Source organism: Carassius auratus, chromosome 14 (genome assembly GCF_003368295.1).
Source record: "Carassius auratus strain Wakin chromosome 14, ASM336829v1, whole genome shotgun sequence".
Taxonomy (NCBI): Eukaryota; Metazoa; Chordata; class Actinopteri; order Cypriniformes; family Cyprinidae; genus Carassius; species Carassius auratus.
In genome coordinates this window covers 6,848,046-6,867,967 of record NC_039256.1, presented here as the reverse complement: position 1 = coordinate 6,867,967, position 19,922 = coordinate 6,848,046, and the positions used below count along the sequence as shown (strand labels likewise).

Below are 19,922 nucleotides of genomic sequence, written 5' to 3'. Positions count from 1 at the left end.
GACCGATACATAGACACAGACAGAAAGATAGATAGACACAGACAGACTGACAGACAGACACAGATAGAAACAGACAGATATATAGACAGACAGAAAGATAGATAGACACAGACAGACACACACACACACACACACAGATAGACACAGACAGACACAGACACACAGACAGACTGATAGACAGACACAGACAGATAGACTGACATATAGATAGATACAGATAGACACAGACACACAGACAGACAGATAGATAGACACATACAGACACACAGACAGACAGACTGATAGACAGACACAGACAGATAGACTGACATATAGATAGATACAGATAGACACAGACACACAGACAGACAGATAGATAGACACATACAGACACACAGACAGACAGACTGATAGACAGATAGACACAGAAAGACAGACAGACATACAGACAGATAGACAGATAGATTGATAGACAGATAGACACAGAAAGACAGACAGACATACAGACAGATAGACAGATAGATTGATAGACAGATAGACACAGAAAGACAGACAGACATACAGACAGACAGATAGACAGATAGATTGTATATTCTTCTATTAATTCATAGAAATTCAAGGCATTCTTTTTCATTAAATTCATTGACCTCAGAGTTCAGGAATTATTCTTCTTATGCAAAAAAAATTTTTCCAAGCATAATAATAATATTAATTGGTTAATTATGTGTTTCATCTATCATGTATACATCAAACATCACATTTTCCTTTATTAATTCAGAAAAAAAATCTCCAATTTCTAAAATAACCTTTAAAATCCACAGAAAGCCAAATTCACGATTATAAAATAAATGTAAGATCAGTTGTTAAAATCTAGATGCTACCAAAACATTGCATGTTTGTTTAAGCCTGACAAGCCTTACATGGCAACACACTCTTGAGATGTATGGAATGGACGTATGGAAGATGAGGAGAGTGTTCAGGGAAACCTTCATGAAAACTGTTATTTTTGCACACTTTAGCTGTAATGAAAAGCTGTTTCTAAAAGATTCTAAAGATTCTAAATCAAAGCCACTGAATAAAATATTAAAAATATGACCATGCAGGATAAAAAAGTTGGAATCATTTATAGTTGCAGGCTGTTTTATATATTTTAGTATTTGTAAAACAGTAGCTAGTACACAGTATGCTATACATTATGCATGAAAAAAAAATTGATGATCGTCCATTCTGAACAAACCAGTTCAACTCTGAGATACAATGCTTATTAAAAAGATCAAATTTAAAAAGTCTATTTACTGAAACACAAAGCAGATTTTGGATGCTGATGGATGTTTCATAATTAACAAGCACCTATGTGCATGTTTAGAGGTTACAGGGAAGGTAGAGGGGTTTGTTAGGGTTTAGCATCATCAGTAGGATCACTCATCTGTGCATGACCCACCCACAGGCTAACATTGACCATTAGCGCTGGAGTATTGATCTGAGTACACACACACACACACACACACACACACTCACAATAAATGAACACTGAAAACACAAGTCAAACAGAATGCTTTCCAGACACAATGATTTAAGATCAATAATTAATTATAATAAATATTTCAATAAATAAATGTATACACTTAAATGAATTCTTTATAGCATAGAGAGATTACACAGCCATACACGTTGTCTTCGCTTTTAGACATTATAATATCTTCAGCTTTCCATTTCTGAAAACTTTGGCAGCTATTCAAGGTTGTGTGTGTGTAATAAATGTTCTCTGTATCGAGAGCATGTGCCGGTTCACCTTCATGCCGTCCCTGAGAAGTGTGGTGGCTTCTCACACACACACACACACACACACAGAGATAGGCTAAATCTACAGGGAAAGGCCTCATCTGAAACAGCCTCATCAGTATTCACCTCCACATTTATTCAGAAGCAGATGAAACTTCCCTCAGTATATTTGTCTTTCTGAGTATATTATTAAAGGTTTCTTTAACTTACTTAATGAACAGTTTCTTTACCTCTCATCTTGTGCAATTCTTCTCTGACCGTGTCCTTTTTAGTCCATGTGAAATCAAAACCGATCATATTTACTTAATGCACGTTGTTGATCTTTTTGTGCACAATTATTATTCAAAATAAAGGTAACACTTTAGATTAGGGGAACACTATTAACTAGCTATTTAGTAGCATGCAAATCACCAGCATATTGGCAGTCTATTAGTACTTACAAAGCACATATTAATGACTTATTCTGCATGACCATATTTTATATCCCTAAATCCCTCCATACCTTAATACTTATTAGGGCTCAAGCCCAAAGGGCGAGAGGCCTATTGTTTTCCTTAGGATTATTTTTTATTATTATTATTATTATTATTATTATTATTATTATTATTATTTTTTTCCAACGTCTCGGGGGCTTTTGGGGCCCTTAACGTGCTTAAAAAGTCTTGAAAATTGGCACACAGATTGGAACCTGCGGCCATTAGGGCCGGGCAGAGACTGATACACGGGCGTGGCACAGGGGCTCTACAGCGCCCCCTGGAATATGGAGGGCCATATATCATACATTCTTGCTCGTAGACGTATGAAACTCGGTACACATATAAATCTCATCAATCCAAACAACTTTTGTATTGCATATCATAGGCTCCGCCCAACAGGAAGTTGGCTATTTAGGGTTTAGTATTCAAATTTTTCGTCAAAGTTGTGGGGGCTTTTGGGGTCCTTAACATACTCAAAAACTCTTGAAAATTTGCGCACACTTTGGAATCTGTGGCCTTTAGGAGCCTGCAGAGGCTGGGACCCGGGCGTGGCACAGGGGCTCTACGGCGCCCCCTGGAACACAGTCAAAAATTTTGATGTATAGCTCACACATACTTGCACATATTCATATGAAACTCAGTACACATATAGATCTCATCGTGCCGAACAACTTTCGTTTTGCATGTCATAGGCTCCACCCAACAGGAAGTCAGCTATTTAGAGTTATGTAAAAAGCACATGCTCTGGAATTTGAAATACTTGTCATAGGTTTTTTTCTCGATTGCCGCCAAACTCGGTCAACATGATCTCAAGACACTGGGGATGAAAAATTGCCAGGGGATTTTTGATATCTCGAACGGTTTGCTCGTGGCGAGGCGTTGAAATTATGGCGAGAAATTAGAAACAGGAAGTGTCTAATACCATCCACATACATTTCCTGATTTTAATCAAACTTCATCAGATTATTCGTTGTATGATGTCGATCGCATATATGTGACTATTAGGAGTCAAAGTTATAGCGCCACCAACTGGCAGAAGGAAGTGTGTCATTTTCAAAATGATTTGAATTCAGCATCTTATTATTACTCGATTTGCTTCAAACTTCATCAGAATAATGTTAAAACACAGCTGATATAAATCTGCAAGGGGGATATTGATATCTAAAAAATTGTTGCCGTGGCAACATGTCAAACTGGAATACTTCTCAGGTGATTTTGAGGCAAATAACATACTTAGAATTTCATCAAACTCAGAACACACATCAGTATTTCTGATAGGAACTTAAATTGTGAATGGATTTTGGATAGCTTGAATGGTTTTGCCGTGGTGATTTTTTTAAATGACCTTACAAAGGGAATCATTATTGTATTTTTAAATTGCAGCTTCCAAACACGTCAAAGAATTTTTTCATACAGATGAAAAAGTCATTCTGAGGAAATATGCATAGTTTCACGACTTTACAACACTGTATGGATAACAGAAAATTAAAAAACTGTCAGACATCTCATATCACTCTGTCCCTCAGTTTGAGTATATGTGCTTCAGACTTCCATTGTCTGAGAGAAATTGCGCCCCTACAGGTTCAATTCCCGGACTTTTACTTTCACTTTTAAATCGGTTAAAAATACAAACAAATACTTAGATTTAATTCACACTGACAAGCTAAACCAACATATCTGATTATTACCGGTTCAGGGCTCATGGATAAATTATTTCTGGCCAGAGATACGTGAGAAACACGAGAGATGAATCACCGCTGTGACCACGAGCGTCTGGAGTAAAGAGCTCAGAGAAAACGAATTTATTCCTGTTTTAAAGCTTTTAAAAATAAATTATTACAGCGATATCACACAATCAACCAATTAGAACACACCAAGAGCTAAATTAAGATGTTTTTGAACTGTTTGTGTGAAAATGAAATATTTGCAGCTGCCTATCTGAAATCACTGCCTCCGATCAGCGCGTACAGTGTCCAGCTCAAAACAAACGAATTTATTCTTGTTTAAGAGCTTTTTTAAATAAAATATTACCACAAATGCACACAATAAACCCATTGTAACACAACAAGAGCTAAATGCAGGTGTTTGTGACCTGTTTAAGTGTGCAAGACTATTTGAAAGCGCGACTGGCAGAATAACATATCTCTCGAGCTGCAGGATTCTGCCTTTCGTCGTACGAACGAACACATAACGGACAAGATTATTTCAAAATACATAATAGCTTGGCGACTATAAACGAAAACAGCCACGTGAACATAAACTGGATCTACTGGATTTGAATATTAAAGTGACCACATTTACCACTTGCTTCTGTCTTCAATTTTAATCTATATAAAAAAGGAAGCTCATTCGACTTGGCTGCTTTTTTAATGTGTGCGTATTTATTTATTTATCTTTTTATACATTTTGTATAATTTCATAGTTTGTGTATTACAATTATAAAAACAAAAATAAAATTAGCCACTCACATAGAAATAGCTTAGGCCTTAACCTTTTTCTGACAGTTTTAGGGATTTTTAAAAATCCTAAAAAAACCTTATTTGTGCTGCAAATAATAATTTCAAACTCATTTGATACTGACCTATGACATCCTGTGACATTATATTTATTTTAATTTACATAATCTCATGGATGTAACAGTAAATCTGTTCAGCTCACAGATCAATACTAAGCTGTAATACAAGCAGAACTTTCACAAATGCTTATGAGTCATTTAAGGATTTGATAACACTGTAAAATAATGTCTAATTTGTTAACATTAGCAAATGCATTGATAACACTTTATAATAACTGCACTCATTATTAAATAGTCAGTTCATGCTTTATAAACCTTGTCCCAATATTAATAGTCAGTAGTAAGCAGCTTATAAATACAGCTATAAATAGCTTGTCCTTGGTTTATAAGCACATTTATTAAAAATGAGAGTAAGTTATCTTCCTATGAAAAATAAAAGATAAAAATAAACAAACAACAACACAGATTGATACAGAACTCAGAAATGTTATTGTGGATTTATGATAAAGCCTGCAAATGAATTCATACTCCTACTCATACTACTCCATACTCCTTTTTCAACATGATGCCAATATACTGAGATGTTAAATTGTGAATGGGTTTAGGATAGCTTAAATGGTGTTGCCATAGAGATTTATTAAAGTAACATAAAAAAATACAATAGTTATTTTACTATATCTTTACAATTTTTCATTCTAAATCTTCCTAATTTTTTATATAAGTAGAAGTCCTCATTTGAAGGAAGCACAGTAAGTTTCATAGCTTTATCACTTTCAAGAGCCAGCATAAAATTTAAACTATCATAACTTATAAATCAAGCTTGCAATTCTTAGTACCTATAATGGCCACCAGAGGGAGCTATAGGATTACTTTTAAATAATTATTGTAGAAACGAGTATGATTTAAATCATTTATAGAAATCTTTCAAAAAAAAAATGAATTGTATATATTTTACTGATAAAATGACCCTCACTTAATTAGAATAACAAGCTGAAGTAATTTGAACTGTATATTAAGAATAATTCTTTATAGGCTTTATGGACAGATACGTTTTGAGTGACTCTTGAAGGATCAGCACCACATCCTCTTTTACCACTGTTTAAAGAATTAATCTTACAGAATAGGTGTGAATGAATTTTGGATAGCTTGAATGGTTTTGCCGTGATGTTTTTTGAAATAATAGTAAAAAAGGAACCAGTAAATGTCTTTTTATTTTTTTAAAGTGCAGCTTCTAAACACTTTTAAAAAAAAAAATGTACACATAGAAGACCAGTCATTCTGAGGCATATTTCCTCAGAATGACTGGTCTCATGACCATAGTTTCATGACTATACAACACTATATGGATGATAGAAAATTAAAAAAAAACTATCATACATCTGATGTCACTCAGTCCCACTGTCACTGTGGGTAATGTGTGTGTGTGTGTGTGTGTTAAGTGAATTAGGTGTGAAACTATCAGGGTGCATTTAGTCTCCAGCGCCAACATTTTACAGAACTGCCACTTTCCTGGAGTCTCCAGAATTACTCGGTGTCGGACTCTGAGAGACTTAAGATTCCAAAAAATGATTTAATTAGAATACCATGAAGTATTGTGAAATACTATATATTAAGTCTTTATATATAGGCTTTATGCACAGATTAGAGTGACTCGTGAAGGACCAGCACCACCTCCTCTTGTTCGATGGTTTGAGGAATATATCTTCCAGAATCCAGGATTAAGATTTAGGAGCTCATTTTTATTCCACCTCCTTTCCTGAAAAGTCTGTCTTGCAGAATTGACTAAAAATTAATCTTCACATTAATTACTAATTATTTTGCAATTCTTTTTGTCAGTTCTTCTTGACCTGCTTTTTTCTTCTTCTTTTCTGACCTCATGACCCAGTCAGTATTTTTTGTACAATGGTCAAGTCTTAACTTATCCATTTCTGTTTTGCATTTGTGTTTGATATTTCTCATGGGTATTTCATAATTTTCGACCTTACAGTTTGAGTTAAAAGTCTATTTTAGCGCATTTCATCTGTAAAAGAAAACATGCCTAATAATTCTGCACACATGAATATAAGGAGTTTTTCTCTTCCAGCTTTCCTGGACTATTGTATAGCACTCATAAATGATTAAATAAAAAATAATGGTAGTTATTAAGATTTATATGGTTTGGAATTGGTAAAATGTACTTGGAAAAAAATCACAATAAAACAATGTTTTCATGTTTAAGTTTGGAATATTAACTGACATGAATGAATGCTATATAAATATTGTTCATGTTAACATAATGTTTATAAATGAAATCTTATTGTACAGTGTTACTAATATATATATTGTTCTGTGAATGTGATTTTAAAGTCTAGATGATTCGGATTAACCCTTTAACTGCCGTATCCTTTAAAACCTCACTGCCAGAGGGATATTGTGAATGCATGTGCCCGCTGGGCACACTTTACCTGATGCCACCGGGGTGGCGATGGCACTGGTGGCTTGAGCCCGCCATCGCTGCTTGCAGCTATATTTTTAATTAGGAGTTCCTTATATACACAGATACACATGTGTGTGTTAGAGTGTGCAGAAAAACAAAATGTATAAACACAAAACAGTCCAATAGTTTTAAATACCCAGCAGTATTGAAGTCTAATGCAGTGACATACATGTGAATCTACACGTTTCTGCTCAGGAAAGGTGATGGATGTATTATTGGCCGGCTGCTGGGGTGAATGCCACTTGCTTGCACACTCGGGCAATGTGCACTTTCTTTAAGTAGCACTGGCAGAAACATATCTGCCGTGAACATGAATGTAACGCCAATGTAAAGAGCATATGTGTGTTTACACTGGTGTATGTGTGTTTACACTGGTGTGTGTACATGTGCCAACAGCTCGGTCACGGCTGCCTTCCCGCTACCACTCCAATTAGCAGCTCGTGTGGACAGGCGGAGCGAGGCGTGATCCTGTCCGCTGGAGAAGACAGACTGACAGCAGGAAAAGAGAGATTCATCCAGACGGATCTGTCACGCATGCAATCCCTGAGCTAAAATAGGCCGACTCCATGCTGGAAACATCTTAGCGTTCACACTGTGATTGCAGGGGAAATCATTAAAATCTGAATTCTGAGAGACGATACTGATAAAAACATCTGATGTATGCGTTTATGTATTTAGGGCGGATGGCTAAGGCAAACATTACTGCTGCTGTTGCTCATACTCTCTCAATGCTCAGAGACTTCATAAAGAAAAACACTGAGGATATGTATTAAACTTGTGTGCATTATTTATTCTGTTGGCCGAGTGTTTTTATTCAATTTATGAAGGTGCTGTTAGTTAAAGCATTATACATTTTCTTATAATTGTACAATACTATCATATTTTGTACATGCAACTTAGCTTTAACAAATTTATCATTAATACAGATGCTGCACACACACACAAAAAAGGTATCTCTATTTACCTTTGATTATCTGACAATGACAGTCAAACAGTATTTTGCTAAGTGTGTTTTTGTGCTGGCATCTCGGTTGGCTAGGCCTGGATTATTAATTATGACACTAAAACCACCGGTAGGTCCCTGTCTGAATGAGTGATTGATTGAATCACTCATTCAACCGATTCTATGAATGGATGACTGAATAATTGATTTGTTCAAAAACAAATTGATTTAGGGATGAAACACATCAGCGCTGCTCTGAGGTGCACCATTTTCTGCTCTGGCTTTTCTGAAACTATTTCACTGGCAAATCAGAAAAAAAAAAACATTGTTTCTAAAATTTAACACATTCAGCTTGTTGAACTATTGTATAAAATGAACAACACATTTAAAAATGACACTGTTGCTTGTGTGCTATTACTTAAAGGGTAGTTCATACAGAAACTCACCCTCATGTCACTACAAGACCTTCATTTGTTCACAATTCTTCAGCTTTGTGTCAGTGCATGATACTATGGTGCTAAGATCATGCAAAGGAGAAGAATAGTTAAAAAAAAGTTAAAAACGTCATTATTTTTGTTTTCTTTCCACGCAAAAGCATTCTTGTAGCTTCATAAAATTACGGCTGAAGTCACATGGGTTATTTTAACGATATCCTTACACATTTCTGTGTCTTGATCGTGGTAGTACCCTTGCTGTCTATGGGAGGGTCAGAAAGATCTCAGATTTCATCATAAATTAACACCAGTATTTTCACTCACTAAAATTTTTTAAAAATAAAGTTTATCCCATAGTCTGGTTACACCAAATGAATGTTGAACAAATTTAGTTACTTTAATTGAAGTTAATTCTAGATCGATAATTAATAAAATCGATTTATGGCATTATTTTTGACGGCATCCTCACTTTACAGCATTTTTACATAATGCCCCAAACTTTGCAAAGTACTGTAGCTTTGCGTCTGTGTGGGTGGCTGAAATGACTGAAAATGTGTGTGTGTGTGTGTGTGTGTGTGTGTGAGAGAGAGTGTGATATGGGCAGAGAGCAGCATCAATCACAGCTTCAGTGCTGCTTTGGGACCTATTAGAGTAAAAGAGCAGAGAAAGACTCTAGAGAAATATGTGTGTCTCTGGTCTGTGTGTGTGTGTGTGTGTGTGTGAGAGAGACAGAAATGAACCGACTTGAGAAAGGTGTTAATACCCAGAACCGACTGGGTCGTACGCTCTGGTGTTCAGTGCAAGAGTGTGAAATGCATCATGGGGATTTATCTTTCCTTTGGCACATCAACTTGTTTCTTTTCTGCTCTTATGGCATATTACCCTCAACCTCATCTGGCTTGGCAGCCTTTTTGCTTTGCTGAAAAATATTCAGAAGTCTTGGTCAGGGTGGACAGGCCAGAGGCGGTAAAACCAGTTCACACAAGCCTAACATGCTTTAGATGTGTTGTTGCTGCTTCAGGATGCCCTACCAACGGTCTACAAGCAGGACACCAGCGCCACTAGCAGATAGTACAAAGAGTCAACCACGTAGACCAGCTTGGACCAGCTGGAGGTCATTTGGTCATCACATGAGCTGGTCATGTGGAGAAACATGACTAAAACACATGAGCTCAAAGCAGATCCCAGCTGAACTGAAACAAACAGACCTGTGTTCGTCTCTTGACTGCGAAGGCGAGGCTGGTCTCAGAACGGTTTGTTTAAATTTAGTCAGCTAAGAATGAACAGTTTGTTTGCAGTCAGACCTTGTGATTAAAAATACCCAGTGAACATGTATCTGAGTACTTGTCAAACCCACACAACATCAGTCAACAAGGCAGCACACACATAATTAGTTGAATTTATTTATAAACATACTTTTATTAATTGATAGTTAATTAAAACTAGCATACACACATGAAATGGGAAAACAAAGATTATCTGATTTACTCCGCTGTATTATCTTATCTATACAACAACAACAACAAAATTATTTTAAACTCAAATTCTTTATTTTCGATTAATGTAATTCTCAATGTGCAATCTATAGAATTAAATTATGGAGAGTGAATGTGAACCAATCTAGCACTAAAAAGATTTTTACGTAGACAAACTAACTGAAAGCATGTTTTTCATAGGACTTAAAATACAAGTAAATTGTTAAAATTAATTAACATTTTATCAGTTTTTTTAAAAGATGGGAAAAGAGGAAGACTTCACAGTGGTTAATATTCCGTTATGTTGGGATTTAGAATGTTTTTTCACTGCAGTGACGAGGGAAGCTTTTGCTTATAGTGAGGACAGGTACATTTTTATTTTATTTTAGTGTTTTACTCAAGTATGACTGAATAATTATCACTTGGCATGCTATTACGCACTACTGCTAGCTAACAGTTCAAGGTGGGTTTATTTTCTTTGGATAAAAACATATGTCAAATCCAACAAATGTAAATGCCAGTGAGGATCGGTTGCTAAGTACTGGGATTTTCCTTTTACTATTTTAGATCTCTGAAGTCACGCTTGCATCCTTGCATCATCTCTTCCTGTCTCAAACAGGTGTTGTTATAATAGATATAATAGGGTTCATGCCATCGTCATTTTCTCTACTAACTTGTCGACTCATTGGCCCAGCAGTGAATAATCACTTCTCTAAACCGAGAGCTCTTCCCCATGCCATCCCCCGAGGCCCTCAGCCAGCTTGACACAGCACTGATCACCATCATCAACATAATTAGCCTACATATCAAACACAGATCAGAAGAGAGCAATTATTTTGGCTGTCATTTCAAAATGAGCTTCACAGGTTTGATTTGGAGAGGGGAGAGTTTCAGAGTTTCTCTAATCGAACCCCAACTGACTGTCAAAGACTTCCTCAGAGTTTAGATGCTGTTAGCCAAGATAAGCTTCTGGAGGAAATGGATAAAGCATTGCAGAATGTAACAAAAGAACAGGCATGGGCAATTACAGTTTTGTAATTATTTTCTCCTGTTGTGTAAACCCTGTGTAACAACTTTCTTCTGCAGAACACAAAAGGAGGTCCTCTGAACAATGCCCTACTCAATCTTTTGTGAAGGAATTATTCAGACCAGTTTTATAAACTGTATCAGCTGATTGGATGAGCGACTTTCAGTTTGTTTCTGACAGAACCGCAGCTGATTGTGTGGTCCTCGATTCACATGCTTTCATTTGTGATCACTGAAATACTCTGCTAAGAAGATATAGCTATTGCCAGGGCCGTAGCTGGGGTTAGTGGGGCTCGGTGCGAAACGGTTTAATTTGTATGTTCGTTCTGTTTATTTGTTTGTGCTATTTACACAGTGTTTAAGATTTTTTCAAGTTTGTATGTGTCCAGGTACAGAAACCGAATAATTAAATGTAAAATAGCACTGCATAATCTTCACTGTAGATTAAATTAAATATAGTCAAACCAAAATTTATTCAGACACCATCAACATTTCTCGCATTATCACAGTTTATTTGCTCCTAGTTTAGAAAACAGTAATAAAATAATACAAGAACTCAGAGTTAAACTGTCTCAGAACAAAATCATCTTGATAATGTCAGATAACTTTGATAGAAAGGATGGATTACAATCAAACACATTTTTAAAAAAAATAAATTTCACTAGTAGTCCACTGTAGAAGAACTTTGGGGTTTAATATGTCACAGTTTGCTTTATTTTGCTATACTCACTTGATAAATTAATTATAGTGTCCTGCACGTACTAGTAAAAAAAATAAAATAATATATATATATATATATATATATATATATATATATAATGATATCTGGCATCTGAATAATTGTTGGTTTGACTGTGCACTAATTCTTGCTAAAAATACAAAGTAATTCAGTCAAGAGCAGTGAGTGATTTTCTTTCTTTCATTTAAAATGTTTTAATTTTTCTTTCATTGGATTAACAACCTGACCAAGAGTCAAGGTGTCCTTGAGCAAGTTTTTAGCATGTGTAATTATTTAAATGCATTAAAACAACTTAATTTGTGAATTTTTTTCTTAAAATGGCCTCATGAAATGTTTTTTACCCCTCTGAAATTTTGTGTATTTAAATTTTTCTGGTTATCAAATGTAAATGAATTAATCTTTTAATTACTGAAAATTAAGCAAACTTTATTTTTTGGTAAACAAAGGGGATTTTCTATTAAAAATAAAACATGGAAGAAATGTTGTGTGATTATTCCTTAAAAGATTATGTTTGTTTCATTTTAATAGTAGTAGTAGTGGACTATGTACATTCTGCTGAACAATAGTAATAGATTTCTGGCAAATACTTTTCTTTAAACTAAACCAGACTTTTATTTTGACAGGTTACCGTACCTTTAAAGTTCTGTACATGATACCACAGTCTATGATGTGATATATGACGCTAGTTTTAAACAAATCAAACAGTCAGATGCTCATGAAGTGACTCTCATTGCAGTTCTGGAGATGTTCCTCATGTGTTTATGTACTAATTTAGTGAGACGACAGAAGCTAAAATCACCGTGAGCGTCACGCGTGCTTCCATGTGCTCCATTCATTAACACAGACATGAAGAACATGCAGGATTCATATTTAAATACTTTTCCGGCTTAATATTTACAGATATTAGTCAATATCGCGATTTCATGTGAGTTCAATTACCTACTTTTTATTAATTAATTCAAAATTTGACGAATTCCGTGACATTCCATGTTAAACTGTAAATTCCATTTTTATGACTGGATTCCGCGATTCCCTCCGCGTATTCTGCATTGCGGAAATCATAAGGCCCTACAGTAGACATCTGCCTGCTGTTCACCTGACGCCTTAAAACCGAAGTATCTCCAAATAATGGAGCCAGTTGTCTTTTTGATACTAGCTCTGTAGCCTCCGGTCTGGTTGAGGACGCCGCCATGTTCAATGAGACAACACGCGAGGGGAGGGGCAACAAAATCAAGGAGGCGGGGGCGAGCACAGCACAGAGAAGACAAACAAGCAAAGTGGCGGAATCAGAATTAAATATAAACAATATCTCCGATATGTCAAAATCCATATCGTGTTTAAAAATATCTCAATATATTTTAAATATCAAGATATCGCCCACCCCTACTTTAAAGTCTTTTGAATGGTTAAATTGGCAAGTGGCAAGGCTTAATAACACGTGAAAATGATAAGCTTTACTGACGACACGGAGCAGCGGCCTGTCAACTGTCCTGAGCGTCTTTTGAGTCGGTTGAGATCGCAGGGGCCCCCCCTCAGCCATGGGCCCCTATAATCGTCACCACCTTTCACCTTACTAGCGACGGCCCTGGCTATCGCAATGTTGAGCAAAGGACACAAGAATGAAGGTTGGCTACTGTAATTAGTTGAATGACTCAAAAGGCTGACATCAACAGTCTGCTGGTCACTGAATGTCTTGGCGATGCAGAACTGATGAGCAAACACTCAGGAGAAAGGGTCATGAATAATAGGAGGACTCGAACCTGGCTCATGACAATACTGTTCACACTCACACCATTTAGCCAAACACATGTTAAACCATGTAAAATGCTGTGTAGCATGGGATTTTCCTTTTACTATTTTAGATCTCTGAAGTCACGCTTGCATCCTTGCGTCATCTCTTCCTGTCTCTAACAGGTGTTGTTATAAACAGGTGTTGTAAGGCTTGTTGACTAACACTAAGTTATTTTGATCCCTTGCTCCATCTTGCAACTGTATGAGGAAGAGGAGGGGGTGGGAGAAGCAAAGCTTTCATATATTTCGAATTTTATTGCACTACCTATTCCAACCGCTAGCTGTCAATATTACATCCTGCACCTTTAACAATATTCGTTAAACAGTAGATGAGAAGTACCCAGATGAGCTACTACATCCGCTGAAGCACAGATTGACACGTTACTTTATCTTTCACACTAGTATCTACCCAGACGGCAGCGATTGTGAATCCAGTTAAAGTTTTGTTTTCAGATAGACTGGCATATTGCCAATAAGGTAAAACAGAATCAATTAAAAACAAATGCTGAAATGAATTCAATATTTTCTCTGATCTGTGTGTAAAGAATGTTTTTCATTAGCGACATCAAATGTTCATCCACCTCTTGGACAGAACCAGCTTTGACATCTATTATAACAGTTTTCTTCTGGTAACAGTGAGAAGGATCTTTCTGTTTGGAAGAATTCAGTGTGAGTTTGGCTGTGCTAACACACACCGACAGCAGTGTAAGACAGTCTGAGTCTGAGTAAGACTCACCGATGAAGCCCAGCTGGGAGAACTCAAGAATCATCCACTCCTCTGACGGCTGCTGCAGGGCGAAATTCTTCATTGTGGTGAAGTAATTGGGCCGTGCAACAATGTCATCCTCTAGCTGTGAAAGAGAGAGAGAGAGAGATAGAGAGAGAGAGTGAAGGGCAGACAAGCAGCTGTGAAGTGGATTTGAATCATTTGCATATAATCGCCAACAACTTTAATTCTTTTTCTGTCTATCTAAGGCTAAATGATTTAAAGGGGTGTCATTTTCCAGAAGTTAATCTACTTTCTTCTTATCTAAACGCCCACAAAAAAACTGATCATAAAAGAACATGCTACAAAAGAAGTGCAAAAGTGCCCTCAAAGATCAGCTTGTCTTTATAAGAACTTTCTTTTTCCTCTGGAAGCCATTTCCCACAATTCCCGTAAAAGAACTACAAGACAAGCTGTCAAGGTTTATTTCAACCAGCTGACAGTACATTACTGCTTATATAATTACATAATTCACTGCATCAATACATGCAAAAAAAAATAAATAAAAAAAATAAGAACCTTTTGGAACCAGCTGAGTTCATCGATCCATTCGAACTCGTAATTATGTCTGTGTTCTATCCAAATATAAGAATCTGTTCAATCTTAATCTTACCTGTACATAATAAGTCCCTTTAGTCTGGGCATACATCATCAGGAAGCAGTAATCCAGGTTCTGCTTTGTTCGCCATCTGCAAGAACAATCAGCATATGCTTTAAAAAGAGGTATGATGATATTGTATGAAGTATGAAGTATGAAGATGATATAACTATAGCGGGGTGGGAAATTAACTTGAGGTTGGGGCAAAAATACCTCCAAAGAGTTATGGGGTCAGAAAATGCGCCAGTGTGAGTTTTTGTTTTTAATATTTATTACATAACCTATGACAAGAACAAGAGTGCTATTTTTGACAATTATCAGCATGAATAGAAATTCATTGCCTCTGTGTAATGGTGCATTATACTGCCAGAAGAATCCTTCAGAAGATGGGTACACTGTAGTCATTATGGGATGGACATGGTCAGAAACAATACTCAGGTAGACTGTGATTTTTAAACAATGCTCAGTTGGTACTAATGTGCCAAGAATATATCCCCCACACCATTACACCACCAGCAGCCTGAACCGTTGAGACAAGCCAGGATGGATCCATGCTTTCATGTTCTTTACACCAAATTCAGACCCAATCATCTGAATGTTTCAGCAGAAATCGAGACTCATCAGACCAGGCAACTTTTTTTCCAATCTACTATTGTCCAATTTTGGTGAGCCTGTGTGAATTGTAGCCTCTGTTTCCTGTTCTCATCTGACAGGAGCAGCACCTGGTGTGGTCTTCTGCTGCTGTAGCTCTTCTGCTTCAGGGTTCATCGTGTTGTGTGTTCAGAGATGATATTCTGCATACCTTGGTTGTAACGAGTGGTTATTTGAGTTACTGTTGTCTTTCTATCATCTCTAACCAGTCTGCCCATTCTCCTATGACCTCTGACATCAACAAGACATTACTGAATTAATTCGCATCCTGTAACCATGAATGAGTTTCTTACAGCTCTCTACTGGAATTCTGGACGACTCTTCTTTTGCAAACTGCTCTAGGTCATTCAGATTTGAAGGATGCCTTCTCCCAATGGCTGTTTTGAGATCTCTCCGCAGGTGATCTAAGGGATTCAGATCTGGACTCATTGCTGGCCATTTCAGAACTTTCCAGCACTTTGTTTGTAACCATTTCTTAGTGCTTTTTTAAGTGTGTTTTGGGTCATTGTCCTGCTGGAAGACCCATGACCTCTGGTGGAGATGTAGCTTTCTGACACTGGCCACTAGGTTGAAAAACTGTCTATTATGAAAAAGTCGTCTGGGTTTTTTGTTTGTTGTTTGCCGATGGTGCTTTACAGTTCGCAAAGCGTGTCCTGGTGATAGCACACAGGGGGATGTAAACTGTGACAATAACAATGGCTGTGATCTCCCATGGCAGATAGAATGGTCAACACTTCACAAACATAAACTCCATGAGCGATGAACAGTGTTTTGTCACTACCACACAATTGTTACACCAATGTTGTTGACGTACACACACAAGCCACCCCCTCGAGCATTACCAGACAGTGCTTGTCTCTATCCGCTCCATAGTAGGCAAGTCCGTGCAGCTTAGTAGCGGAGTCTGAGATATTGTAGTTTAGCCATGTTTCAGTGAAAACAAACACACAACAATCCCTTGTCTCATGCTGTGTAGACCGACTGAGTTGAATTAAAGGAACACTCCACCGTTTTTTGAAATAGGGCTTATTCACATTATTTCCTGCATTTAGATAGGTGGGCAAATGCATTTTTGTGTCAGTGCATGCATTGTTTTAGTTTGACTGGGTCGGCGTTAGCTTAGCTTAGCACAATGAATGGAATCCTTTGTTGCCAGCTAGCATGGCCTGAGTAAAAGTGATCAAAAAATAAAAAAAACCCCACCTAATTACTTCTTGTGGCCTGCGTATTCACAACGAGTACAAATAGCGATCCAGATTAACACTAGGCGATTTCCTAGGCAGATATTGACTTGGGACTATATTATGGGGAAGCACAGGCGAAGCACTGCTACTTCGGTGCAGAGATATCACGCAACACATGAAAACATCAACTCTATGTGAATACAGGTATAATATGGGTCGATCTATACATGCGTCATGATTAAATATTAAATTATTTCCGTCGGCATAGATTGGCATATTCCCCCACATTCACACCACCAGTTCATGTTGGCTCTCATCCTCACGTCCTCAGGCTGTTGAGCGATCTCAACCTCCTCCTCCTGTCGATCTATTTCCAAAGCACGCAGCTCGTCTTCTGTAAACTCTGGTTCAAATAGGTATGGTTCTGGTTCTTGACTGTCTGAGAAGTCACCCTCTTCGTCTCTCTCAAAATCAGCCATGTTCATCGCCATTCGTGTATTGTAAGGAAAATAGCCAGGCAGCTACTATTCACGCCGGTATGTTGACGGAAGTCGTGGGATTTCATGTGTTGCGTGATATCTCTGCGCCGAAGTAGCAGTGCTTCGCCTAAGCAGCAGTGCTTCGCCTGTGCTTCCCCATAATATAGTCCCAAGTCAATATCTGCCTAGGAAATCGCCTAGTGTTAATCTGGATCGCTATTTGTACTCGCTGTGAATACGCAGGCCACAGGAAGTAATTAGGTGGGTTTTTTTAATTTTTTTGATCACTTTTACTCAGGCCATGCTAGCTGGCAACAAAGGATTCCATTCATTGTGCTAAGCTCAGCTAACGCCGACCCAGTCAAACTAAAACAATGCATGCACTGACACAAAAATGCATTTGTCCACCTATCTAAATATAGGAAATAATGTGAATAAGCCCTATTTCAAAAAACGGTGGAGTGTTCCTTTAAGTCTATTTTATTTTCCAGAGAGCAAATGTTTGAGAGTGATGGAATTGCTAGTCTAGTGGGTTAGCCCTCATCCCAGCTCATGTGCCTCTACGTTTGCTGCACTTCTGTCCCATCTCACACTGCCGACATCACCGTTTTGTGCAGGTAGCGCCAGTAGGCGAGGCTGCGGTCTCGGAATTAGGCTTCAGCAGCAGACAGAGGCCTACTTTGTGCGCTACTTTGAGTGGCTTGCGAGACGGTCTGCTGGGCAGTGGAGTTGCTACCTTGGCCACTTTGTCGCTAGATTTATCAAATTTTTTCCCAAAAAGTGACTAGCGACAAATCTAGCGACTTTTTGGACAATCATTATTTAGGTCTCTCTTTCCCAGCGCGAGCCTCTCTCTCTGCATCTGCTGTGTTCAGCGAGCGCAGAGAGGAGCAGCACTTTCAGTAAAAAAAAAAGATATTCTGTAGATTCTAACTCTATTTTACAAGCAAGTATAGCCGACATCAGTCACAGAACAACCACTGACTTTATCGTATATGTATTTGATTTCATTAGTGCAGATTAATGTTTGAGAGCTGGTTATGTATAGTCCTAGTCTTAATGGACCGTGTTTCAGTCATTATAATATTCATTCTGTTGTCTGACAACAGAAACATTAAAATATACTAATAAAAACAGTTTTATTGAGAATTAAATGAAATGGCTAAATTGCAGTATGTGAGCAAAGGGAGGCAATACAATACGACTCCACTTACGTCATAAATATGCTAATGAGCACATGACGTCATCTAACTCATGTTCTCATGATTTATTTTAATGAATTAAAATGTTTCAAAACACCCCCCCTTTCACAAATCGCACCCTGTTGTGTGTGTGTGTGTGTATATATATATATATATATATATATATATATATATATATATATATATATATAGTTACATACACACACACACACACGTATATTAAAAATATTTACATTATCTTTGTTACAACACATTTGTCCAAAAGTGATTGTCACTCAATCTCACATGAGATGATACATGACATGAAAAATATTTTTTCCTCTTATCCCAAGTGTTGCCACATGGAGTTTTGTAAAAGAAAGATATGTTTGATCCATACTGTATAGTCCCAGACACTCTACTAAATGCAGCTATGGTTTCTGGTGTTATTTGAAATGCAAAAATACAAAAAATTACACAAAAGCTTTTTGGGGAGTTAAATCAATCAAATCTGTCATATATTATCTCTATTGTCTTCATAGGCATAAATTAGTAGCTAGGGTCTTGATTAGATGGCCAAATAACACCCATCAAGGTTAAAAAAAAAAACTGGAAAACACCCATTTGGATCTGCACAGTTGGTCAGAAGTTCAAACAAACAGAGTAATGGATTGAAAGTCCCACACAGACACAGTGTAACTCTCATCAGGGAATCAAATTATGAATGGACTACTTTGACTATGTATATTATACTAGGATAGGGAAAAGTATTTGAACAACAAAAACTGACTCACTTTACATTTACATTTAAGAACTATATAAAACTGTTTACAGCCCAGATAGTGGGTGTGTGTAGTGTTTGTAGTGTAGTAACTGGATTTTAACAGCAATGACCACATTAAACGTGCCAATGTCAAAAGATGGAGTCAAATGATAAACACACAAGCCACTGTGTTTCACACAAACTTACACACACATACAAATTCAGCATTTTGGTAAGCCTCTGTACTTCCTGTGAAACCCTGCAGGATGCAAATTATCAGTTTTTCAAGACACACACATGCACGCATAGGTGCATTTGTAGTTTACAGGGACTCTCCATAGCTGTAATGGTTGTTATACTGTACAAACTGTATTTTCTATCACTCTTCACAAACCTTACACCTAAACCTATTGCTTACAGAAAACTACTGCCAATTTCATAAAACACTGTTTTGCATGTTTTTAAGCCTTTTGTTTTACAAGGACACAGGAAGTGTCCTCATTAACCATGTTTATATTGTAGTACCCATGTTAGTATACACATTTGTGTCCTCATAAACCATATACTGTCCACCAGAGCATACACAGTGATCTTGTGATGAGAACATGAAACCTCTGGCATATTTTTGACAAAAACTCTGTCTCTGCTCTTATTCACCATGGAA

At 37.1% G+C, this 19,922-nt stretch overlaps 1 protein-coding gene across 4 annotated transcripts in view; it reads right to left on the bottom strand.

Annotated features, from left to right (window-relative positions):
• Nucleotides 1–19,922, bottom strand: part of LOC113113485 (alpha-1,3-mannosyl-glycoprotein 4-beta-N-acetylglucosaminyltransferase B) — a 135,576-nt gene that overhangs the window by 15,442 nt on the left and 100,212 nt on the right. For all 4 annotated transcript variants that reach the window (XM_026279681.1, XM_026279682.1, XM_026279679.1 and 1 more), the window contains exons 7-8: nt 15,016–15,091; nt 14,373–14,487 (exon numbers count right to left, since the gene is read on the bottom strand). In XM_026279681.1, the coding sequence (XP_026135466.1) occupies nt 14,373–14,487; nt 15,016–15,091 (191 nt within the window). The remainder of the gene's footprint in view (nt 1–14,372; nt 14,488–15,015; nt 15,092–19,922) is intronic.